The following is a 24478-nucleotide window of genomic DNA, read 5'->3' on the forward strand; positions in this document are numbered from 1 at the left end:
CCCCCAACCGCCGGCGCCACTCCTACAGGCTGGGAATATTATGAACTCCTCCCCTCACAAGCCGCGCGTTCCGAAATGTGCTCCGTGTGTGCTCAAGTACGAAGCAATCCACCGCGTGGATATCCATAAATTAGAGTGTACATTGGAAAGTGTACAGCAGTGAGTTACACAAACAACTGGTATATGGCCTCGGAACCTTTCAAGTAACGAAGGTATAACGTTTTTGATAATTAGTTCCTTGAGAAAAAAACATCGTTCTTTTTTTGGTTCGTTGCAATGTCCTGGCAAAATGTGTAGGTATGTGATAGTGCACACACAATTTTGAAGGTTCACTGATGTTAGCAATTAAGTTCCGATTCTGATGTTACTCCTATGGCGAACATCGTAGTAATGACGTCTTGGGGTTTAGAAATCATAATATTAGACGTGGATTACTTTTTTTGCCAAAAGAAAGACTTATTGACCAGTTTCTATATAATTCATCGAATTTTTCTATTGACCTATTGAATATTTGTACAAGTTTTGTGAATTCTGATTGAATTTAAAAGTTTAAATTTCAGTGAATTTCAATTAATTGAAATAACAAATTTCGACGAATTTTGCTAAAGTCACACGAGCATGAAACGTATATGAACTCCCTTTTCATAGAGTCTCCTTATTCTCCTTTGAGAACCTCTGGAACCGTACTCACCTGTGTGTGGCTAGTGTGGTGACGGTGCGCCTCTGGCTCTGGCCGTGGTCCTTCCCTGCGGTAGCACCCTGCGGTAGCACCCTGCGGTAGCACCCTGCGGTAGCACCCTGCAGGGTGGTGGCGGTGGTGTACACGCGGCGGCACGCGACGTGCTAAAGGGCGCGCGCCGGCGAGCTCGGAGCCGCTCCTGTCGCGGACCTGCCTGGCGGCGCCTGTCCCCGTCCACCCGGTCCCAGCGCTGCCCGTCGACTGGTGCCCCCGCGGCCCCCCGCCCTCCTTCCCTCCCTCCCCGGCCCAGAGCGCCCAGAGCGCGGGCTGGAGCCACGCGGGGCCCGCGGAGGCCCGCGGCACCCCCACCAGCGCCGCGGGTGGCGCACGGCACAGCGGAGCGGACGCCCTCTCGGCAGTGGGGCCGGCCAGGGCCCCGGCCAGGGCCGGCCTGTTGTTGCGGGAGGGCGAGCGCGACCGCCCCCACCGCGGCTCGGGTCGCCACGTGAGGTACGGAGGCTCAAGCCCCGGCCCCGCCACCCTACGGGAACGCCTTTTCCAGGGCCCTCCTCTCACATCATGGTCGCAGACAACTCTCAGTCGACTCTCGGAGATGTTTTTCCCAAAAAGTGGAAATGGGACCACACTGTGAAAAATACTCGTAATGGTTACGGGAAAATTTTCCATGATAAAAGTCGTAAATAAATTACAATTTGAAATTGTAAATTTACAGGCATTCCCTCCCTATCGACTTCGAATTGACCGACGAGCAAGAATAGGCTGTCGTAAATTTACGACTTATTTTGTAAATCAAAATTACAACAAATGTCGTAAATATACGAGGATTTTTTTCACAGTGACTGAATGTCCGTGTATATTTTGTCGGTCTTGAATTTGGATGAAAGTCGAAGAACTTCGATTGAATTTTTAAGAACGGTGGGGACACTTCCCTCTCGCAGAAGTATTTTTGTTTCGTTATCGCTTAGATTGAACCACCCCGAAAAAAAGTTCGAACAACGCCTGCTACTCGTTGGGTAGGCCAACCCGCCAAGCAGGTGTATGAAGCCAGCGGCCCACCCTAGCGCCGCCAGGTAGGAGAGGAAGACGGGGGAGGGAAGGGAGGGAACGTTGAGTGCAAAACGTTCTCTCGCGTCTCCTCTCCTTTGATAGCGAAACTTTCATTTCGGGTGCACCTTTTGGGGGAGGGGGGGGGGCTTCTGTCGCCGGTGGGTGTGTGAGGAGCTCAGCCGAACGCCCAACGAAGGTGAGGTAGGCAATCCGGAGAGCACTCACGCGAACCAGTCATAGATATAGCCTACCCCACAGGCGGTCGGGTCGACCTTTCCGAGCTGAAGTGGACAGGTGCACATCTCCCACAGATTCAGTGGAAAAACAAAAGTGCTAACTCCTACCTTTAAAAGGCACTAAGGGTTTGTGCTTAGGCACTAACTTTTAGCACCTTTTTGGCAATTTCGTGCCTTGTTAAGTGCCTTTGTGAGGCACAAAACTGAAAATGTGTTTAGTGCTTCCCCCCCCCCCCCGGAAAGGCACGACTTAGCACCTTTGTTTTACCAGTGTGTTCTTTTCCCCAGTAATTATTATTGCTCTCAATTTGAAGCATTTATGTACAAATTTGACATGGAGCGAAAAAGTTTATGTCGCTGCTCTGATTTTTTCCTGCCTCGGGTTTTGGGCAATATTTGTGGCTTAATAGTCAGGAGTGGTCAGTGGGGAGCGGTGACGATTCTGCTGGGTGCGCTATTGTGACTCATTGTTGCGGAAGCAAACAATGTGCTCGGTGCGGGCTCCCCCACCCCTGCCCCGGGCTCTCCCGACTCCCCCGTGCCACCGCCCTCACCGCTGTGCTCTCCCTCCCCAAAGCCCACAGTACCTCCCTCTCTCCCCTCCCCTTTCGGCCACAAACTGATGGCGGCTGGCGAATAATAGGAACCCTCTGTGATAATAGCCATCCAAGATGCCATGGCGCACCCAACCCGGGCCGGACGGTGGCAGCGCCGTTGAGGGGTCCAGTTACCGGCGGGGGTGGGGGCAGCGGGGGCAGCGCGGCCCGCGGCGCGGCAGACCACCACGGTCATTCATGATCTCATGGCGACGAAGGCCGTCACTTTCGCTGTCCTGGTCATTGTCAAGAGAAGACATTGATGGTGAGTAGAGAGAGAGAGGGTAGGGGCTGAGCATGTACCTTCCGGTGTGGGTCCAGCGGCAGCGCAGCAACGCGCATTAAATGTGACTAAAATGAGCTACCTATCGTGGCGTGTTTCAATGCACATTGCAAGTACTATAAGCGCTCTCCGAGTTCCTTGGGGGTTTTAGAGGGCGTGCAACAGAGCATATCAAAACGGGGTGGACAAAATAGGGTAATTTTCCCTACCGGTGATGGGAGATCGTTTTTTTTTCTGCGAGCTCTCTAATGACCCTTCTTGCTGTAAGCGCGTGAGCGAGCGTTGGCGGGTGGGTGTCACATCCGCTTCTTGTTCAAACTTGAGAGTCGGTCCCGCTTTTTTTCTGACAACATAACGGGTGCAAAAGAAATATTAGTATTGTAAGATTTTACGATTGTCTGTAGGGATTGTCACTGACTTTATCGATGGATGTTATGTTGATCTTTTATGTCGTTGTGGACAAAATTACATAAGCGCCATAGTCAGAAGAACCGCAGAAAATGAGATGTATTTGGCAGCCCTGCCGATGCTCCGACGTTCCGAACGGCCACCAAGACACAAAAATTATCTCTATCAATGTTTTTTCCGAACCTTCTTGGATAATTCACGAATTTCAGAACTATTTTTTTTATCGTATTTGCTTAAAATACCGTAACTGTTATCAATATTCAAAATGATGCGAATTAGTTCTCGGTTGCCTAACTGCATCCATATACAGGTTAGTTTTAACTTAACCTTCAGACCTGGAACCTTGTCTCAGACATTTAATAAAAATATGTGTTTTTTAAAAGTTTACTATTTTGACAGCAATTGGCACGACGACAGAGATGCTATCTTTTTAATACTCTGTTCCCTGAAAAATGTCATTTATTTTTAGTGGTTTGATTGGTAGTTTTTTGATGTTCTTAAGCAACCCTTGTACTGTCACACTTGACACTATTACTGAAAATCTTTTCTCTAACAAAGCTGTTGAATTTCAGGATCTCTTTGTCGGCTTTGGTCTGTTCCTTTTTTGTGTGTGTGTGAATAATTCAATCTGCTACTGCTGTCTTTTTCCTAAGGTTTTGTATTATTTTCAGTTTCGTCATCTTCCTTTCAAACCGAACAATGTCACACAGCGCTTAGCTTCACAATATCCCCCTAAACAGTAAGTATATATGTTCTTTTCCTTTCTTTGAAAATTACTTTCTTCAATTGCGTTATGAACTTTGTTAATAGAAAGAAATCGCGCCTTGGACTTTACACCTTTGGTACTATCCTACTGGCAAGTGGTGGTGCTGTAGTTTATGCCAAATATGATGATGACTTTCGCAAACAAGTTGCTGATTATGTTCCCTATGCAGATGATGGGATCAAAATAATTTTCCAAGAGGAAAAAACAATAACAGACACACTTTCATCGTGAGTAGAGAACAAGATATTCATACTACAAAATTTTATGGACTCTACTTAGCCAGGGAATTACTTTAAAAGTTTGGCTATTTTGTATTTTCCAGAGCCTTGGGGTTAGGTCCCGAAGCAGCAACAGACCAACGGGGTAAGTCCAACTGTGCAAAACTTTTATCCAGCTGGCATGGCTTTGACAGAACCCTCTCAGTATCGTTATGATTGCTCAGCAAAGCAGTATTAGAAATATTAAAGAACTATGGGATTATACAAGGTCTTTTCGGACAGCACAAAATGAAATTTGAAAGTCATGTCATAAGCTTTTCTAATATAAATATCTAATATGTATTTTATTTTTAAAAAATTTAATGGAGTTGTTTGTAACACCTTTTGTATACAAATGCATTTATTTTCTGTTTTACCCTGCTTTAAAATTACTGGCATCATTCCCAGGTGTTACTTCTGTACCTTAACAATTATCTTAAAATATTCTGAATGACCCTAATTCCTCTTTGTGTTTCCCATACTTTTCACATCCACCACAAAAAATCTGAAAGGTCGAATTTTAATCGATAGAAAAGGCTTGGCTAGTATCCATACAATCAAACAATGGGTGCGTCTTATAATCAAGGCTGTCCTGTATTCTGGTAAATACTGCCCGCTGAAATTGGATGCAATGTGTCTGTCTATGTTCAAACAATCTTGGTATTGCATACATACAAATTTTTTAGTGTACTTTTTGTGACTATATTACCCAATAGAGACACCTTTGGATTTAAAGGCAAGATTGATCCAAGAAGAATGAAAGTAGTTTACTAACATTTTAGGGGGATGTGTCATTCAAGCTGTACTAATTTTGATTTGTTTGTTTATGCTATTGTGTTTCTGGTAATTTATTGCTTTTGTGTTTTTTGTTCCTCTTGCTTTGTGTAAACAGCACCTGACTTAACTTCTCAAAATGTTAAAAACACACCCTCACCTCCACAACCACCTCCTCCTCCCAAAAAGAAAGAAGATAAGCCAGCAGAAAAGCCATCCTCTGGGCCAAGTGAGTTAACTTCAATCATCAAATATAATTGATATGTGTTCAATTATGGAAAACTTGTTGATGTACCAATACATTTCTTTTTAAGATTCTCCTTTGTTTTTTTAAACTGCAGTTCACTTTAACATGGTACAGTCAGAACTGCTTTATTTTTCCATAGCTCCCTTGCTGTAAATGTGTAAAATTTCCAATTGTCAATTTTTGCCGAGGGGTACCTAAATTTAATCAATTTAATCGCATTGACAGAAATATAATTATAGAAAGACTGTTTTCTTCAACAGAATTTTGATGACTCTCTCTAAGTAATTAATCTGTTTATACCTTATCATTTTTGAAGATGCATCCAATCACCTTTCAGTGTTCACTGATCTGTAAAATGAGGTACCCCTTGCTTTTTGCTTTGTCTGTCAAATCTGCACAACTAGTCCCTTGTGGTCTTAACATTCCTAAAAACAGCATGTCTGTTTTCAGTGTCATATCCTACTTTCCATATTATCAATACTTTGTACATAGAACTCATTTTCTAATTTTACTTTCTTTTCAGTCCTTCGAACTGTTGTGCCACTGGAAGAGCTCCAAGTCATTGAAAAGATAATGGCGGATTCTGCTGTTCAGTTGTCAAAATCATATAAAGTAATTGGAAAACTGTTAAAAGGTATGAAATTGGGATCGGTGCATTGTGTAAAATGTGTCATCATACCACATAATTAACAATATTGTATATTCTTCCAGAGGAGTTAATCATTTTATCTGACATTATTGACAAAAGCTCAGATCGTCTCAATCCTGATCTCTCCTCAATCATCCAGGAGAGAACGAATAAATTGAGCCAAGCATTAGCTCAGGAAGAAGCAAGAGTGAAAACTACACTGTAAGTACTGCATAAACTTTTAATTTGTGTGCAATTTGTACACTGGTTAAATGGTGCTCATTACAATGTTACAATTTCATTTTTTTGCAGAGACAAAGTGAATGAGCTAAGGCTAAAAGTTGGAAGCAGTAGATTAGAAGGACCCCGAGACCTTGTTGAACTTAGTAAGAGAAGAATAGATCAATCTGCTGCTGCCATGAAAGAGACAGCAGCCCTTGTTGAAGACCGAAATCTGAAGGTTCTTGCTGAGCGCACATGGGAAAAATTAGAAACATCTCGGAAAGCCTTTGTGGTAAGTATACCTCCACAACATGTTGAACTTGATTTTTGACGCCAGTTAATTTACCACATTTTAAATTATTTCATTTGCAGGAAGAACTTCATATACTTTTCCCTTCCCTTGATGTTCCAAAAAAGACATTAAATCTAGAATCATCTCAGGTTGATCTTTTCCTTTTGTATTCATATATGCAAGTTAAACTTCTACAAGACCGCATTTGTGAAAGTGAAGTGAGTATATTATTTAAGAATCAATCAATTTGACATTATGATAATATTCTTTGTTTTTAACTCAACTACAACTTCATTTTAAGAGAAAACGTTCAGCTCGTATCAAGAGGGCCCTGTCATCATTCGCATCGTCAGTTGAAGACCAAGAGCGAATTGGGAATGAAGTTTCTGATCAAGTAGTCAAAATAAAGCATGAAATGGAGCAAGAGCTGCAGTCAAAGGTTTCTTGCCATCAAATTCTTGTCAATTTTTACACCATTTTAAGTTATACAATTTTCTTACCCATTTAAATTCTACAGGTAAAGGAAATCAAGGCTGAATGTGAAGCTCAGATCACCCAGCATCTTGCAAGGGCCACAGAAGCCCATCTGTTGACAGTACAGGATTTAGAGGAACAACAGGAAACCAAGCTTCAACAGAAACATTCAGCAATTATGCAAGATTTAGTTCAAACTACTCAAAGTCGCAACTACAAAGTCCTCTCAGAAATGCAGAAGCAAATGTCAGAAATTGATGGTCTTGTGAAAGGTCAGACTTTTCCCTACCCCTTCTTTTTTTCCTTCTCTGCTCTGAAAGTTTAATTTTATTCTATGGTTATGTTACAGCTCGAGCTGATGCTGACCAATCGGCCTATAGAGCCCAAATGCTTTGGTCTGCATGTCATTCGCTGGTAAGGTCCTTAAGAAGGCTGCAACCCCTCAAACACTATGATGAGAAGGTTGTATCAATTAAAGAAGAAATTGAAGCATTAAACTCAACAAGTTGTAAGTTTTTTTTTTTAGTATGTAACTCTTTTGTGTTCTACTCTGCCCTTTTCACCAAAAAGTAAAGGTTACTCTTTATATTTTACCCTGTAGTGGAAAATGATCAGTTGGTCGCTGCTGTGGTTAAAGGAATTCCTGAAGAGGCTCTTAAACGTGGTGTTTTTACCGAAGAAGCTCTTATTGAAAGATTTAAGAAGGTAACATAGATTAAAAATTAAAATTATCAGTCTGTTCTGGGAGATAACTTGATGTGTGATTTTCAAAATGCTATTTGTGGTGCATTCGAACCGTGTGTGGAGACCTTCTGAACTAATCAAGATTGTTTTCTAGGTTGAAAAAGTTACAAAAGGAGTAGCTCTTGTTCCTGAAGAAGGTGGAAGTCTATCCCTTTATATGCTATCATGGATTCAAAGCTTCTTATTGAGTTCTGTCAGAGACTACACCCATTCATCAGTGAAGCTGTCTCAAACAGTTCCTCAAAACATTTCCACCTTGGAAGCAATTCAGGAAGCAAGGTTTGTGTTAATTCAACAGCACAAGGTATCTTTGTTTCATCTTAACTTTTTATTAAATTGATAAACATAATTGTTGTTTCTAGGTACTGGATAGATAGAGGTGACCTCCTCCAAGCTTTACGTTATATGAATTTATTGAAAGGATATTCTAGAAGAGTAGCTGCCGATTGGATTAGGGAAACTAAAATACACTTGGAAACTTTACAAGCTGCTGAGGCTCTAATGGCACATGCTGTATCTGTTGGAATGTTGTAAATGTTTTTCTATGATATCTGAAGTACAGTTTTTGCCATCTTGATCTGAGTCATTTGTATTGCTTTCACAAAATTTATAGCTTTATCATCTATAATTTTGGATGCAAGTCTTATTTGAAGAGGGAAACAAACTATAATAGCAATTGTACAATGTGATCTTAGGTTTTAAAGAAAAATGTTACATATTTACTTTCCACTGAACTTAATACCAGTACATACTCCTGTGCATGGTGTATCAGTTCTTTACTAGCAGCTTCTAGTCATCAACTGTGCTATTACAACGTCTTGGTTACGAAAATAAAGAAATGAACCGGCCCATAAGAATTTCTAGACAATCAATCAGTTTCTAAAGACACAAGCTGAAATGAGAATAGATTTCAGCTTGTAAGAAATGATGCTCATCCAGAGCACGACAAATCATTGATCAAGGTACAAGATACAAGGCACCACACACATAAGACAGGAAGTCTGAAAGTACCATTATTTATTTCATAGTTACATGTGTACTTACAAGCACCTATATTGCTATGAAAGATGTCATATTTTAACAGAGTGGCTACTGTATGCCAAGAGATACAGGTTGTTTTCTGTAAAACTTTCAAAGGAAAGAAGTAACCTTTGAAGCATGGTTTTTGTAAAGCTCATGGGTAAATAAAACAGTTTAAAAAAATGAACTCATCCACAATTATTAGTTGTAGACATAACTGAAATGTCTTCGGGAGGAAACTATACAACTTGGCCATAATATAAAGTAACAATACATACTTTTCTCATGAGATAGGAAAACTACAAGTTGCAAATATAGTTAAACAAATTATTTACAAATGGATATGATATTCATACACATGTTTAAAAATATAACAAGTTTTCTGATATGTTCAATAGCTTAAGTCTACTCAATATCAGTATTAATACTTACAAATCACTTCATTTATTGACAGCATTTTGACCAGACTAAGATCTCCACTGCCTCCACTGGGAGAATTTCAGGGTATTGCCACATGCAAGCAATGAACAAATATGAGGTTCAATGTGCGTGCAATCTTTGTCATTGTTCACTTAGACTGTGGGACTACTTTTGGCAATGTACTGATGCAGGAAACTACTGTTGGCCAAACCTTGTGAGGGTTTGGCTGCGTCTTGTCATGGATCAGGGTCGGGAGGTTCAGGACCTGAAGTCATATCTGACACTTCATCACCTACATTGAATGAGGGGATGGATGGTTGTGTCTCTTCCTGGGGTGTGGGCGGCAAGACCTGCAGCACATACAAACGTGAGATAAAGTTTCAGTTTCACACCAAATCAATTCATCCATTTCTTTATTGAATTGTTTTCGCTTGCCTTGGCTCGAAGACTAGGAGTTGATGGTACACTTCGCACATGATCAGGCGATGCAAACAAATTGCAGTAGTCTGCTTCTGCATCTGCATCAGTGTCTATACTTTGACTAACAGACACATCAAGCGATGTATCTACATCACGAACCTTCATTGGAAGTGGTGGTGGAGCACCATCATCTTCACTTGTGGTTCCTGGGGAGAAAATTTTAATTGATGAGACTGAGCATATGAAATCCAACTTCTTTCAACAGAACTAAAATAGATACTCACCAATAGAGTCACGGTTGCTACTTGTACCTGAATGACTTCCAGATTGACCCCCAATAGAGGGTGTCACACTTGGAGGGAATTGACCACTAGTTGGCCGACTGAGGCTCAGCCGTTTTTCCCTTTCGACTTCAGATCTAAGGGGCCTTTGAGGGGTAAGCTGTGATGTTTAACAGATAACATCATGCAGTTAATGAAAACATTAGTCAACAACAGATTAATATACATATTTTGACCTATATCATCAAAGTACCTCTTGGCGCAGCTCATACACAGGTCCTACAGAAGTAATAGCTGGAATTAATGCATTAGGCAAAAAATGACTAGATGCTGGTGCACTTTCTGAAGTATACCACTGGCTGTTCCCATTGCTTATTGTACCCCCAGAACTTGTGTTGGAATCCCTACAACAGAAAAAAATAATTTAAAATTACTTGTTGAAGTATGTACATGACATATACTGTAATTTGAAAGGAGAGGACTGCCCCAACAGATAGAAGGGTTTATAGCTCTGTAAAAGCACTATATACATAAACCACTGTATTAAAGGAATATAAAATAATATGATTGTAATTAAGCCATAAAATAAGCATGGTATGTCGTACCGACGAGCATCCTTAGATTTGCGACTAGCATGGCGTAGGCTGAAACAGAGAAACCAAGCACATGCAAGTAAAGGGAGAAAGCCAGGACAAAGTACCAAGACTAAGATGTCATGTAGCTCTTCAAGAAGTGCATATATCAACAGAGACAACAATAGAGCTGTACACATGTATTTAACAATAAACATGCTACCATAGAAAAATGCACTCCAGATTTAAATGAGAAAAAGTAAAAACAATCCATACCTTACTGCCTTACGTGACAATCGACTTCGTTTGCCTTCTGATTTGCGTGCATCTCTGTCACGCTCATTTTCTTTATCAAGGTTTGCTGGTGGATCAGATAAATCAGTTGAAAGAGACGCTGAACGCCCAAACTTGACACTACTTGAACTAGGAGATCCACTTAGACTAGAATTATTGCGGTTGTTTGGGGAGCTGTTTGAGCTGTAGTAAGAAAGTAACAGTAGAAATATTGACTCCAAGCATAGTTGATTTGTATTAATGTATTGGTTCATAGTTTTCACATCACACTTACTTCTGCCTCCCCAATGTTCCCGAAGAACCAATATTTGTAGAGAAGTTAAAAGAAGCTAAACTCTTTAAAGTAGCAACTTGGGACCGAGTTAAGCTTGAAACTCGTATGCGGTTGTTAATGCTTTGTGATCTAAAAATTTGAAAAATGTATTTTCATTTAATAAAGAATATTGGGGGTTAATTGTATACCAGAACCAACCAGAACTAATAAGTCAGAAAATATTAAAGAAACTAACTCAGGTGTACTAAGGCTGCCCTCTGATGCCCTATTGGAAAAGTTTTCTTCTCCAAATCCAGAACTAGAAGTGCTTGAAGGACGCGGTGCAGTCCACTGAGGATTATCCAGTTTCAAATCACAGGTCTGCACATACATAAAAAATATGGGAAAAAAGAAGAAATGGAGTAAGAATACCAGCATCAAGCAAAATCGAGAAGTATTTCAGAACATTATTTGTGATTGCGTTTCTACAACCTTTTTTCCATGCTTTGCCTCAACTTGTGTCTGCATGTCACGAAAACATTGCTCAAGGCGTTGTTGAAAAGGGCCTAAACTTGGAGGTGCTCTCTGTCGGTGCAGTTGAACTCCTACTTCAAGCAATGGTACTTGGCTTGCTATGAGATCTTTTAATTTAGCTAACTGCTTTGACTCTTCTGGGTGAGCAGCTGAATAATCTGGTATGAAAAATGCCTGGAAACAATACAGTGCCAATGTAGAGTAATAAAAATCCGTAAAAACTGTTCAACATGAAAAACTATTTTCTTCACAAAATGACAATGGAAGCTGTCAAGCATTAACATTCATAAAAGAACTCTTCACCTTTTCATAGTTTGTTATGCCTCCCATAACAGCAGCATCTAGAATACCATTCAATTTTAAGCTCAAGGGATTAACTGGTAAAGAAGGATCATTATGATGAGCTACAATTAGTTCCTGAAGACTCCTAAAGTAAGAAAAGAAACATAAAAAATGAAATACATTCCAATATGTTTAAGATAATTACTATTATGAATATTTCTTACTTGTTAGCGGCTTCCATTGTTTCAATGGCATTCCGCAGAGGACTGATGTCATATGTTTCAGATGATGTTACAGGAAACCAACGCAAAATACCAGGTAAAGGATATGAAGTAACAAGAACAGTACGTTCAAGCCAAAGACTGGCAAACTCATTGGTATCACCATCATCAGCAGGTAGTAATGGATCTCTTCGTTGAAAAGGGCGTGAAAACCTGAACTTCTGAACGTTGTTGACACTGAAAAGAATCCAAAATACAGTATGTCTTGGAGTAGTAAACATCATATAGAATAGAATTATTTTAACTTTGCGATCAACTTTGTGTTTCTTTTAATCAAAGAACTTGAAAAACAATAAATGTTGAACCCTTTAGATATTTAATGTGCAATATTTTTAAAATCCTTCTGGACTTACCGATGATATCGTAAAATTTGATCGTTGATAGGTCTTCCTGTGAGCCTCTGCTGCCGCTCTCCCATAACAGGCTCCACCTTATTAATTTGAACAACTGACAAGGAATTAAGGTGTAATGCAAGAAACAAAAAGAAATATACAAGAGGGGTTGGTTCAGTATTGTACAATGGAAAGGATACATTGCTGCATAGATTCAGTTATATCTTCACCAGGAGGTGTTAATTTGCTCATGAGCTCTGCGTTTGGGAGTTGATTTAGTGTTCGGTTACAAAAATCTGTTAAACGTTCATATTCTTTCCCACGATACACAAATACCTTCGACAAGAAATTAGAACACAATTATTACAAAATTGTAATAAGACAGTTTTGTAGTAAATCCACCCAAATATGTTAAAAAAGAAAGAGGATAAGAAAAATACACACTTTATTTTGGAGAAAAGCTGGAAACCCTCTGCCATAGTAAGCAACTCTGAAATATTCTGGTTCTGGTCGAACTTGTTTCATAATGCAATCATAGAAACGAGCTCGTCGACGCAGTAATTCACTTAATTGTGTGTAATCCATAACTTCCTCTTCATACTGCTTCTCAAGTTCTTTGCATACTGCTAATGCCATTTCCCACATCTGAAAGTAGATATATTGACAGATATGAGAGAAAGGCTAATAATGTACTTTAAAAAATACAAGTTATAAGTAGAAATGGTAGAAATACCTTTCCCTTGTCAAAGTACTTAGCAATGTCATAATATAAAGCTTCCTTCAATTGACGATGAGTATGACAATTGAGGTGACGAGGAGACCTCAGAAGGGGAGGCAAAGAGGCGTCAGACCATTGCAGAAGTTGACTGTGCAACCGTAAAGTATGAGCAGCCTCAGTGAAATTATCACACTCCAAATGTAAATCGCACAATTTGTTGACATATCTTATATACATCTCTTTTCTATTTATTTCACTGTAAAAATCCTGTAAAATCAAAAGTTAACTAAGTAACAGCTCACTTATTTGCAGAATAATCTAGCAAAAAATAATTTCACATGCTTACCAACAAATTGACAGTGCAACTCATTCGATTTTCTTTATTTTCATCATTTATCACACATCTGTATTCTAATAATCTTTCCATGAGGCGTGTGACAGTTGTTACAAAGCGTGTGCCTTGTTCCCTCATTGTAGAATGACTTTGACACAATTGCATCATAATGTTATGAAATAGTTCTTTGTAGTGTTCATCACCTCGACCTCCCTCCACTAAAGTGTCGAGTTTTGCAATCATTTCATTTTCAAACTGATAATTAAAAAAAGTGCATTAGATTTGCCAAACCAGTTTCAGTTTAGTGCAACAAAGCTAATCCCTACCTCTGAGAAATGAGCTTTGATGTGGCTTGAATCTCTTTTAGTGTCAGAGAAGCTCTCCCCAGGATGACGCGATGAGTAAAATTCACATTGCATCATGTCAAAGAAAATTGGTATGGTTGCTTTGCGAAGCTCTGCTTCAGGAATGAGAGTCATCTCGAGGAAGGGACCAACAAGACCAGGTACAAATTGTATTTTTGCTTGACCTAAATTATGGGAAAAAACAACATTATTATTGAAGAAAATAATAACTAAGTCTAATAATGGTTGATGAATAATTTCTAAAGTTGAAATCTTACCCAAATTGAACCACATGCTTCTTATTTCAAATCCTGTTTCCCTTCTCATATCTCGGTAACGAGACACAATACGGGCCCTTTTGTTGCAGCTGAAGTTATCAAGTTGAAGTGCTGGCTGTGTTAAAAAAGCAATGGCGCAGTGGAAAAAATTGTTCCAGGCTTGATGTTCAAAGGGTTGGAAGAAATGGTCACGAATTGTATGCGAGAAAAATCGCAAGGCTTTCAAAATGACACTAGAAATAAAATAAGTCAAATGGTGAAAGGAACAAAATACATACAATGAAAAATGTTATCAATAAATTGTATCGACCAGTTGCCTTACTTGTTCTGCAGCATTATCATTTCAGACCAATCAGGTGGGAACACTGGGCGGGATACAAGATCCTTAAATACTAGTAATATTTCCATGAGAAAATCAAGTAAATCAGTATTTGTGGCAAAATGTGAAATATAGTGCTCAAAATGGTGAGCGGTCATTTGGCGAAATATAGCCAACATCACAGCAACCAAGTTCCCCTACAAACAAGAAGACAAATTACCGGTAACCATTTTAGCCACAGGATACAACAATAAGTATTTGTGAAAACTACCGTGACCACTTACCACAAGAGGACTTTCTCTATCCATGGCTATAGTAGTTTGGATGACAGTGCGAAGTGTTGTTAACATTACTTCTGTCACATCAAGAATTGTTGGTCCCACATCAGCAAAGAAAAGTAGGTTCATAATATCACTGAGGATTTTCACGCACAACTCAACCTAAGAAAATGTTCAAACAATGAATATTAATATTATTCATAAGGTCATTGAGAAAGGAGAATTTTGTTAATTTGCTGATAGGTATATAAATATTATGTCAACTCATTATCATTCACATGAGGTCAAGATAGAGCTGAGATAAGTCTTGGTAGGACAGATTAAAATCACATAAAATTAAAAGAAACATTATCATCTAGAACCAGTACGGTAACAATTATAAGCCACAACTGCAGAGAGTAATTTTTAAAAACTTATAAAAGGCATAAACACATTCAGTGAGGTGTGGACATCATATGCTGACAGTTAAAAGGTAAATCATTAGATTAAATTTTAAGCCACACTGAATGTGTTGAAAACAGCACAACCAACGTCAACTACATAAGCAAAGGAAAAATGAAATACAGTAGATGGGAGAAATGGATACCAAACCAACTGGCAGACATTCAATGAAAATAGTTTCAGGAGATGTAGTTTTTTGATGAAATACTACAAATCCAATAGACAAATGCGGTAACTGCGCTCCTTTTTTTCCTCTTTTCTTTTCTTTTTTTTTTTTTTTTTTTTTTTTTTAAACTTACCTCCTCTGCATAACCATGATGTTCATGTAGTTTATATTTGCTGGCACCCAACACCTTGGCAATCTTGGCTACAGATTTTGATTTTTGGCGATAATCAAAGCCCAGGCGACCCTATGTTCCACAACACCACACACCACAAAAATGATCAAAACCCACAAATCCCAGCTACAAAGATAAGAAACAAAACATTCTATGGCCACAGGAGAAGAAAAAGAAATTAATTGCATAATTCCATAACAACATGCAATATTAAAGGTTTTCAACGAGACATAAGGGGAACAAACAACATTTACTAAAAAGAAAATTAAACCAAACCGCGCACAAATACTGTACACACTGTCACAGAAACCATAATTCATTAGCTTCTATTCATAAGCTACACTTAAAGCAGTGTGTAGCTAGTAAAGCTAAGAATAGAATGATGTTATAGGTTGAAGTTTACTTTTATAAAAATGTGTGTACTATGTGTATGAAAGGCAAACAGTTCAAAATTGCTGTCTATAAATAATATGGAATAATAATAATGACAAACTGGACCAGAAACAAAGGAAGAGAGAAAGAAAAAGAATTACCATGCACATGCAAATATTCTCCCATGCTTACCTCCCCTGATCCATGTCTTCTGAAGCCAAAAGAAACACAGGCAAAATCAACTTTACGTTACAGAAAATTAAGTGTTTTGAAAAAATAACCACATGCCAAAAAATTACTGAAGTTAAATTTTGAATGAATATTTATAGAAGTGAAAATGCTGATTCTTTAGACTTCAATAATCTCAGAGTATCTTCACAAAAAGACAATTTTCTCATTACCGAACAAATATGACCAAAAAAGCAGAGGAGACCCAAACAGCAACAGTACTGTCATTCTATCACCACAAAGAACTCTTACTTGGTACGAACCACTTCAAAATCATGCAGAAGTTAAATTTAATCAAATGGCAACACAGACAATAACTTTGATTCCCAAGACCCAGAAAATACAATGTATAGAAGTGAAGTTATGTGAGATTGATAGTACCTGGATATGATAAATATAGTACTGATAGTTATAACCAAACCCACTGAATAAAGGAAATAAAATACCTCTTCACGAGATTCCAGAAGCTCCTTAATTCGAACAGTAAAACCTGGCAGAAGAACACTTCGACATTCAGGCATCTTGAACAATTGGCTGTGAACTATGTCATCAATGGTCATCATTTTTTGCTTTGTAAGTCTTCCTGAAGGAACTGCAGCAATTAACTCCAAAAGGTGGCAGCTATAAAACAATAAAAACCACAATAGGAAAAGTGTTGTTTTAGTAAAGTACAACTTCATAGCAAAATACACCTACCTTAGCTGGCGAGCATTAAACACAGTTAAAATGTCTGGTATAGAAGAAGGCAAATACTTAAGACAAGCACCCTGAGCTAGCAAAGTATGGTCGGTATTGTGACTCATCATTGCTATTACAGATCGTAAGAACTGTTGCAAAGAAACTTCAAACTGCTGTTGTCCTTTCATTTCATTCATCCTATTATTAAGAAAGATAGAAATAAGAAACATAAATTCATAAGTTTGGAATAATCTGCAAATCTTGTACCAAAAAAATTAAAATAAAAGTAGAGTATAACTTACTGAGAGAATAATGAACGGGATCGGACAACAAACTTAATACAGTACTGCAACGACTTCATTGTTTTTAAAAGCAACTCCTTATCTCTTACATCAGTGGAGTTGGCATTTTCAACATGATAGCGCAGCACAACCAAAAGTTTACTGAAAATGGCAAGGATTTATTGACAAGTGCTAAAGAACTACAGAATGATAAAAATACTGGCTCAGTTACTCACTTGTAAGCTAAAGTAGCACAAAAACTTTCTTGAATATAAAGATCCAATACTGGTTGGAAGTGTTGGTATTTGCGATCAGAAACCAAACCAATAATGTAAAGCTAAATGTGAGAGATTTATATTATTAGATTAATAACACTGGTATTTTAAAAACCTCAGTGAGTGAACACAATGATAAAAAGAAACCTACCAAACATTCAAACACCATGTTGTCATACAAGTCTGAATCTGAATTTTGCATTAGGATATCAAACAAGGCATCCAAAACATCTTGCAAAAATTTCACAACCTCTTCACCATCAACTTTCATTAGCGCTTGAAGAGAATCTTTTAAAGCCTCTGGTTTAGAACTCCACTTTAAAAGGCCCAACAAATCCACTGAAAATAGACTTAAAATTTTAGCCGCTTAAATAGATTGAGCACAAGAAGCACTTAAACATCAATCAGCCTACCATTCTGTGTCAATTTGGTTGAACAAACATTGGTATTGATAAGAAAGCAGTCCTTGCTGGATAATGAAAGACCTGAAAAGGATGGCTTCAGTCCATCACCTAGTTCATTTCTGGTTGCTGGTAGCTTGAGGTGGCCAATAATAGATTCATCATACTTTTTGTGATCAATCTACAACAAACAGATTAAAATGTCAACTTACTTTAAGTTGGAATAAAAAGTAAAGCACTTTAAGAAAAATAAAACTATGATTACTTTGTACACTAGCAGTTCATGCTGGGTATCATGAAGTGTAGTCCCATTTTTTTGCATGAGTGGGACATAAGAAAGAGCAAAAGGTTTCTCAGCGCGGTCTTTAGCCTCATTCGAAGATCTGGCAACAAAATTTGAGGAATCTTGATGTAAAAGTGAAAAATATTTAAATAGGAAAACAAGAGAGAGATTCACTTTACCTGTGCTTAAAGGTGAACAACAAATGACTGACTTTAAAATCATCTATAGGGATTGCCACCTTAAATGTCTCATTCCATCTGGGTTTATCTTCATGATAGTATATAACAGAATGATATTCTTTTTGAAGTGAGACACCTCCACCCATCAAGATAACATTCTGTGGTGAAAATTTTTAAGATTTATACAATTGAATTACCGGTAAGTACCCAAGTAAGAGCTAATTACTATGACTTACTTCTAAAACCTGTCCGTTATCTTTGCAAACACAAACAGTAACTTCAACATTTTTATCAGCGGACTTGCTACCTTTTGAAAACTCTCCATTTTGGAGAGTGAGATATAGATCATTTCTCACATCACCTGGAAGGATAACTTCAGGGAAACCCATTTTCCTAGCTATGGCCACGCTTCCCAATACTAAATGGGGATTTTCTTCTCTTGCCTAAAGGAAACACATACACTCAAAAAATAGATATGAAACATGGAGGGTATAATCATATTCATGAGGTAAACTCACCTGTTTGAGGTCACCTCGTAACACCTTTAAGCTTGCAGAAAGACCCTGACCCTTATGTTCTCTCTGTGTTAATTCCTTTAAAGTGAGGATCCGTTTTAGAGTACCCTCCAAATTATCTCTATCGCCACATCTAATGAAAATTGAAAAGGGATAATTTAGTCAAAGTAACTCCTATAGCCATGTAATTTCAATGACTGTTCATTTTTAAATTTGACCTTTGTTGTCATTGAAAAAAGTTTCAACAATAATAATAATAGTATGTGATAAACTAATACAAAGACATACAGAAGCAGAGGTACAAAATGGTGAGCCTCTTCATCAGTTTCAATTCTTCCCGATAAGAAAAGTGTTATGTCAATAGCTGCCACTCCATATGGTCTTCTCAAGATAATAGCATCACCAACAAGATTGCTTGCAACAGATTTTCTGTTTTTCTGTTCAGTTTCACGGGGGTCCATTGCACCTAATCTGACCACATACACAACTAAATAAACTTTGTCACGTTGCAAATCCCTGCTGCCAAGATCCTGTGCAAATGTAATGCAAGCTAGTTAGTTATTTCGTAATTGAGCAAATTAAATATGGAAATTAGATATCAAGAAGGTACTTACTGTGAACAGCACCCTCAGATTGTGTAATTGGTCCACATCTTTCATGAGACTATCTTTATTCCACCGAACAACATAGTTTTCAGTGAAAACTTTGCCATCTTTTGCATCATAAAGGGCCATAAGCAATTCAGTATCTTCGGATACCTTGCAAATGAAGTTTCTTAGAGACACAAATAAAGTGTAAGAGAAGTGTGTGGCAACCTTTGGAGCTTTCTTTAATGAACCAGACTGTAAAATACAAAATAGTTACTGAAGAATCATGACAGTGTTTGAGACAAAAAAGAAAAAAAAAGAAAAGAAAACAGTGAATACTTACTGTAGCTTTACGAATACGATCTGTAGCTAATTCATGGTGATGAAAAAGTTCCAAGGTAGATGTAACTTCAGGATTTAATATATTGCCCTGGTCATCTCTTACCACCATGTCAAGACTTAAAACCCTGAAAAGTTGTTTTTAAAATAAGTTTTAGGTATAGATGGGACAAGTTTTATCCTCATAAGTAATTAGAATTGTTGGAAAAATTAAACTTACTTGTTGCCAACATCTATCATTGAGGTAACTTCCTTCTTTATTTGGCGCAATTCATCCACCGGAAGAGTACCAGATAAGATTTTTGAGCGACATCGAATTAAATCTATCATTCGGCGCTCCATAGGTTTGAATTGATCAGAATGGGTTACATACAGCCACTTCCAAATTGAACCCCATTCCCTCAGCACTGATGTCATTTCTTGTACAACCTGAGGTTGTTTGAGCACAGGGAACTCAGACATCCTAAAGCACAAAAACATTTTTAAAAAATAAAAAAAGTGACTAAGGCATTTGAAAAAAGGAAAAAAGAGAGAGAGAGAAAGTAAGTTCTTACCCAGTTTTATCAAGAATTGACTCACACACATAAATGTATGCCTTTGGAAAAATCCCTCGTACAGCTCTATTTTTAGTAGAACACCCAAAATACCAGTCGCCATTCTGTTCCAGTAGGTGCACAGCTTCTCCCACGTTCAGAGAAATGCGATATGGTAATTGTTGACTGAAGTTATGGATAGCTAAAGATTCAAAGTAAGTAAAACAATATTGAATCACTAAATAAAAATATTGTAAATATTAACATGAACTGCATGATGAAAATTGCCATAAATCAAACTCCATACATTTGTTTCCTATTTAAAAAGTGTGGGTATAAGGGACATGCTGCGATAGGACTACTGAAAACATGCATGACAACTTACAGCTCCCCTACCTAATCAATCTCTCCTCAGGGTCACAATGAGGATGTGCCAATAAAGCTACAAAATAGGGCAGGGGGAACCTCAATTCCATGGCGAAGGGGCAGAGGGAAAGCTATCCAGTCTCTTTGTGGGATTCTAAATCTAAAAGCTTTGTAAAAAGAGAAATCAAAAAAATCTCTTCTCAAAGTGGGATATTTTTGCTTGTTCTTTTCTTTTTAATGAACATATAATCATATAATACATGTAAATTGAAAAGTGAAATGAAATTGAACTTGATCTGACTAAAACTAATATAAAGGCACCCATACCAGGGCTCTTTACTGATGATAAATGAACCAAACTTATTAACTGAAGTGTATCGCAAATGGGAGACTACTATATGTTATAAGTCTCAATCACTGCCAAATATTAAACATTAGGAGAAAACTACCCACACAAACTGGTCCTTAAATGCTGTGCCGTAACAATTGACAGTCTGAAAATTATTATTAAGTAATTTTGGGAAACAGTAAATAGGAGAGGTATCTTTTAGAATGTGTGAATGTTTGTATACAGCAGGAAGGGTTGGACAAGACTTGTAACAAACAGCAAACCACGAAAAGTAAGGGGGAAATGCCCTTGACAGTTTAGTGTTAAAAACTTTAAAAGTAAGGAATCTCACAATGGGGGTGGCTTACATTACAGCCCAAAAGAAATGTAAACAGAAAAGAAAGCGATTTATTTGTTTACTTCCTGAACCACTGCCTAACCCATCAGTACATACATAGCACAAATTATTTCGCTGATAGTGATTATCAACTACATTATGCTTACCGATTCCATATCTGTCTCTTTCGCGTACTGGCTTCCACTTTGTCATTGTAATGGCACGACTTTAACATCAAAAGGTAAAATACTACAAAAACATATCCCCCGCAGCGCCCAGCCCCAGCCCCATGTTATTGTCACTTGCGATCACCGCCTTCCTCCTTCACTTCACTTCCAAGCTCTTCTCAGGCTAGTTACAGGCTAAGAGGTAAGGCTGGGGGGAGGAGCACTCCCATTGGTGTTGGCGTCCACTCCCAGAATGCACCAGCCTAGTACGCGCGAAGCGCGAAGAGGGGCGGCGCTTTAAATTCCAGTAGTTCAAACCGGTTCTGGCTTGAGAAAGGGCCTTTTCTCAAGGTTCTGGGGTTCTGATGATGGATCATTGCCTCTTTTAATTATGTTTTTTCGTTTTCCTTGTCGCTTGGCCCTTACACAAGAACACAGGGGAAACTTGCGGTCAACGAAAACACCTTGGAAAGGATGATAATGAACTCAAACAAAAGACTATCCCTATAAATATAATTCTGTTTATTGATATCACTATATGACAAAATAAATAAATACTTATTATTACAAAAATTGGAGATTTCGAAGGCACTTCATAAGCAGATAAATATGTCAAAAATAAAAAATAGCTAAAATAAAACATGAGAGAGCAGGGTCTTCATACAAATATGCAATAACGTATCAGTACAAAAAACCCACAAAAATGACAATCAAATCTTTTAAAATATAGATTTACACGGTAGTGTTACAGTAGAGTAGCTGTCATAATCATCAACTTACTGACAAAGTAGATTGGCAAGTTTCAGAACATAAACAAGAATACAATACAACTAATTATTAACGAACAAAGTAATCGTGGTTCTATTTAATGACAAATTTTGACCATAGTTTTTCAAGATTACTAGAAAGATTCATTCCAAACTGTTCCAACCATGAGTTTGATTTAAATTGAATTAGTATGTACCAACTGATGAATTGGCAGGGAAAAAAGAACAATTGAAACTTCTAGAAATGTATCCAACAATAAACTCAGAAAGAAAATATGTGAGGCTTGTGTAAAAAAGAAATACCAAAACTGAAACAGCCCATGCACAACAGGAAATGAGAAATAAATTGGAAAGTGGTGCTTTGTTTACTATCACTTGACCACTGATTTGGTAGCAGAGGCAAAAAGAAGATAAACTCATTTACCTGAGTAGAGAATTGAAAATTCTTTATTAGTATCAAGTATTTACCACCTCTATACTCAAGGCTAACCAAAGTGGGAAAGTGTGACGCTAAGCTTACCAGTCATAGCTCTGTCAGGGTAACGTATTTTTATACCCTTGTTTCCTGCTAAATCTAGTCCTTGTAATTGGCGCATGGCTTTGGAAGCTCCTTCAGGATCAACATAATTCACAAATACAAAAAACTTGGAAAAGTCAGCTTTGATACTTTTAACTTTTCCATATCTGTAACAAAGTGTTCAGAAAGATTTATTCAGTATGCACCACATGTCTGCAGGTCACAATACAAAAAAATCATTACTTACTTAGAGAATATTTTTTTAAGATCGTCATCACTAACTTTTTCCTTCATGTTTCCAACCCATATAGAACAACATTTTTTGGGATTGTCTGGGCTAAAGTATCACAAAACATTGAATTAAAATTAATCTTCCCAAATAATAGAAAATCATTGTAGAATATTAGTTTCTGTACTTACTCTTCCAGTGGATCGTAATGGCCAGGTACAGGATGGACCTGTACTGAAGTATCTTCATCAGATTCATACACCTCACCATCATCTTCTGGAAATGCACCTTCTCGTAAAAGCTTTTTCGCCTCCTATGTAGAAAATAGATTGATATCAAACATTGTATTTTTCCACAGACAAAACAAGATGAGATTCAGGTAGATAGATTACATCTAAATCCTTAGCCATTGATATTGCATTGCCAGCTTGATATCGAGTAAAACCAAGACTACACAGGTATTGAATTTGAACTTCATTTAATTCATTAACGGCATCCAGACATGCGTTGTCCAACTCTATTACACGACGGAAACATCTTTCAGCTTCTCTAAATTTCTGTAATTTGAAATGGTAAGAAATTTGAAGAACTAAGCAAAAGAATGAATGTACAGCCACAATCTAAAAGACCTCAGGCCCCTACTTACACCCATGGATGCAAGAATTTCCCCATGTCGAAAATGACCTCGAGCATAATCTGGAAAATGGGAGGTCATGTATTCTGCATCTGCTAAAGCCCTGAAAGTCAGTAAAATGTTTTCATTAGAATACAGGCAGAGGATAACTATCACCCATCTGACACCAGGGTTTGGAACATTACTTTCAAATTGTAATGATTGATGTAGCTGTTATTTGGGACCTAAAACAATGCGTTTCGCTACCATTAGTGGCCCTGAGTTAACATAATGCATCAGTGTTGCTTGCAACGTTGGAATGGCGCTAGCAATATTTTGGAATTAGGAAAAAAGTGCCATGTGGCGGCGTTACACATCAAAATAATGTTCCCACTTCTGTTGGACGCTAGACACAAGGCTGAACAATGCTGATATAAAACAGAACAAATGAAATCTCCTTCCTTGGTTACATTTTTTGTGTCTTGTTTCACGTAGAAAAATTTTCATAGGAAAAGGAAGTGTAGGCTGAGAAAGGCTGTTAAGATGTAGTTGTCAGGAGTTAGGCAGGTTAAGATATTATACCTTTTGTAGTCATTCATTAAAAAATAACATCTTGATCTGTTATTGTAAAATTTCCTTTCCTTCGGATAACTTTTGATAGCTTCATCCCAAACGGAAATTGCTCCGGCCCAGTCTCGTAATATTGACTTCTGGTACCCTTTGTGCCCCAACGCTTCCATTATCATGGGTATGTGCTGTAAACTTCTCAATTCTGTGCTAGTCTTCGGTTCAATTAATTTCACATTCCAGTTTCAATGTAAAGAGCAATTCAAAAAAATATAGAGGGCAAATACAAGCCGATACAAGCACCTTGCACGGCACGGTTCCGACCAAACAATCAAACGTCAAAAAGAGAGAGGTTAGCCTATTGTTATTGTGCTCGGGGGAGGAACGGAGGCGCCTGGCGTGGTAGGCAACTCCCAGGTTGCGACACACTCGTGTGCGTTGGTTGCCTACAGATCTGTAAGAGTGTGGGGGACGGAGGGGGGCTCTACCATTTTTCAATTCCT

General features: G+C 38.2%; 4 protein-coding genes across 7 annotated transcripts in view; 1 reads left to right on the top strand and 3 right to left on the bottom strand.

Annotated features, from left to right (window-relative positions):
• Positions 1-936, bottom strand: part of LOC113202490 (PDF receptor) — a 78145-nt gene extending 77209 nt beyond the window's left edge. Inside the window, exon 1 of the mRNA XM_052273733.1 lies at positions 692-936. The gene's annotated coding sequence lies outside the window, so the exon portion shown is untranslated. The remainder of the gene's footprint in view (positions 1-691) is intronic.
• A 2426-nt stretch (positions 937-3362) lies between these two features.
• Positions 3363-8251, top strand: LOC113202489 (MICOS complex subunit Mic60). Of its 2 annotated transcripts, XM_026416738.2 has the most exons (15): positions 3363-3580; positions 3942-4009; positions 4081-4263; positions 4359-4399; positions 5186-5296; positions 5838-5948; positions 6026-6164; positions 6255-6456; positions 6537-6674; positions 6758-6895; positions 6974-7202; positions 7280-7438; positions 7532-7635; positions 7769-7953; positions 8037-8251. In XM_026416738.2, the coding sequence occupies exons 1-15, from the start codon at positions 3536-3538 to the stop codon at positions 8206-8208; spliced, it is 2025 nt and encodes a 674-aa protein (XP_026272523.1). In that variant the 5' UTR covers positions 3363-3535; the 3' UTR covers positions 8209-8251. The 2 variants fall into 2 exon arrangements, with proteins under 2 accessions (XP_026272523.1, XP_026272525.1); XM_026416740.2 differs by lacking the exon at positions 5186-5296.
• Positions 8252-8674: 423 nt separating this feature from the next.
• Positions 8675-21445, bottom strand: LOC113202488 (dedicator of cytokinesis protein 1). Of its 3 annotated transcripts, XM_026416735.2 has the most exons (37): positions 21283-21445; positions 20106-20286; positions 19772-20014; positions 19556-19679; positions 19240-19467; positions 18914-19155; positions 18629-18758; positions 18347-18553; positions 18111-18268; positions 17914-18031; positions 17661-17829; positions 17399-17586; positions 17209-17309; positions 16994-17134; positions 16710-16889; positions 16460-16634; positions 15375-15485; positions 14641-14796; positions 14360-14553; positions 14038-14270; positions 13742-13944; positions 13428-13670; positions 13097-13348; positions 12808-13008; positions 12564-12699; positions 12385-12478; positions 11975-12208; positions 11772-11895; positions 11427-11642; positions 11191-11315; positions 10956-11084; positions 10664-10864; positions 10421-10459; positions 10069-10219; positions 9819-9975; positions 9550-9740; positions 8675-9464 (listed from the first exon to the last, which is right to left on the bottom strand). In XM_026416735.2, exons 1-37 carry the CDS (start codon positions 21326-21328, stop codon positions 9351-9353), a joined length of 6135 nt encoding a protein of 2044 aa, XP_026272520.1. In that variant the 5' UTR covers positions 21329-21445; the 3' UTR covers positions 8675-9350. The 3 variants fall into 3 exon arrangements, with proteins under 3 accessions (XP_026272520.1, XP_026272522.1, XP_026272521.1); XM_026416737.2 differs by lacking the exon at positions 15375-15485; XM_026416736.2 differs by lacking the exon at positions 10421-10459.
• A 336-nt stretch (positions 21446-21781) lies between these two features.
• LOC113202549 (uncharacterized) lies at positions 21782-24357 on the bottom strand. The gene is made up of 7 exons (XM_026416822.2): positions 23991-24357; positions 23442-23532; positions 23188-23352; positions 22987-23108; positions 22814-22903; positions 22570-22733; positions 21782-22473 (listed from the first exon to the last, which is right to left on the bottom strand). Exons 1-7 carry the CDS (start codon positions 24152-24154, stop codon positions 22466-22468), a joined length of 804 nt encoding a protein of 267 aa, XP_026272607.1. The 5' UTR covers positions 24155-24357; the 3' UTR covers positions 21782-22465.
• Positions 24358-24478: the final 121 nt, after the last annotated feature.

This window comes from Frankliniella occidentalis, unplaced genomic scaffold (genome assembly GCF_000697945.3).
Source record: "Frankliniella occidentalis isolate FOCC.00 unplaced genomic scaffold, Focc_3.1 Scaffold296, whole genome shotgun sequence".
Taxonomy (NCBI): Eukaryota; Metazoa; Arthropoda; class Insecta; order Thysanoptera; family Thripidae; genus Frankliniella; species Frankliniella occidentalis.

Bases quoted from the DNA above. Each gene is read 5' to 3' on its own strand.
- LOC113202549 (XM_026416822.2), bottom strand. From the start codon at position 24,154: ATGATAATGGAAGCGTTGGGGCACAAAGGGTACCAGAAGTCAATATTA. The intron at 23,109-23,187 runs GTAATCTATCTA...TTTTCTACATAG, and splicing joins CAATGGCTAAGGATTTAGAT to GAGGCGAAAAAGCTTTTACG. The intron at 22,904-22,986 runs GTAAGTACAGAA...GTGATACTTTAG, and splicing joins CATTACGATCCACTGGAAGA to CCCAGACAATCCCAAAAAAT.
- LOC113202488 (XM_026416735.2), bottom strand. From the start codon at position 21,328: ATGACAAAGTGGAAGCCAGTACGCGAAAGAGACAGATATGGAATCG. The intron at 16,635-16,709 runs GTAGGTGTATTT...ATTGTTTTATAG, and splicing joins TTTAATGCTCGCCAGCTAAG to CTGCCACCTTTTGGAGTTAA. The intron at 11,316-11,426 runs GTTGTAGAAACG...ATGTATGTGCAG, and splicing joins AGGCAAAGCATGGAAAAAAG to ACCTGTGATTTGAAACTGGA.
- LOC113202489 (XM_026416738.2), top strand. From the start codon at position 3,536: ATGATGCGAATTAGTTCTCGGTTGCCTAACTGCATCCATATACAG. The intron at 3,581-3,941 runs GTTAGTTTTAAC...TATTATTTTCAG, and splicing joins CTAACTGCATCCATATACAG to TTTCGTCATCTTCCTTTCAA. The intron at 7,954-8,036 runs GTTTGTGTTAAT...TGTTGTTTCTAG, and splicing joins GAAGCAATTCAGGAAGCAAG to GTACTGGATAGATAGAGGTG.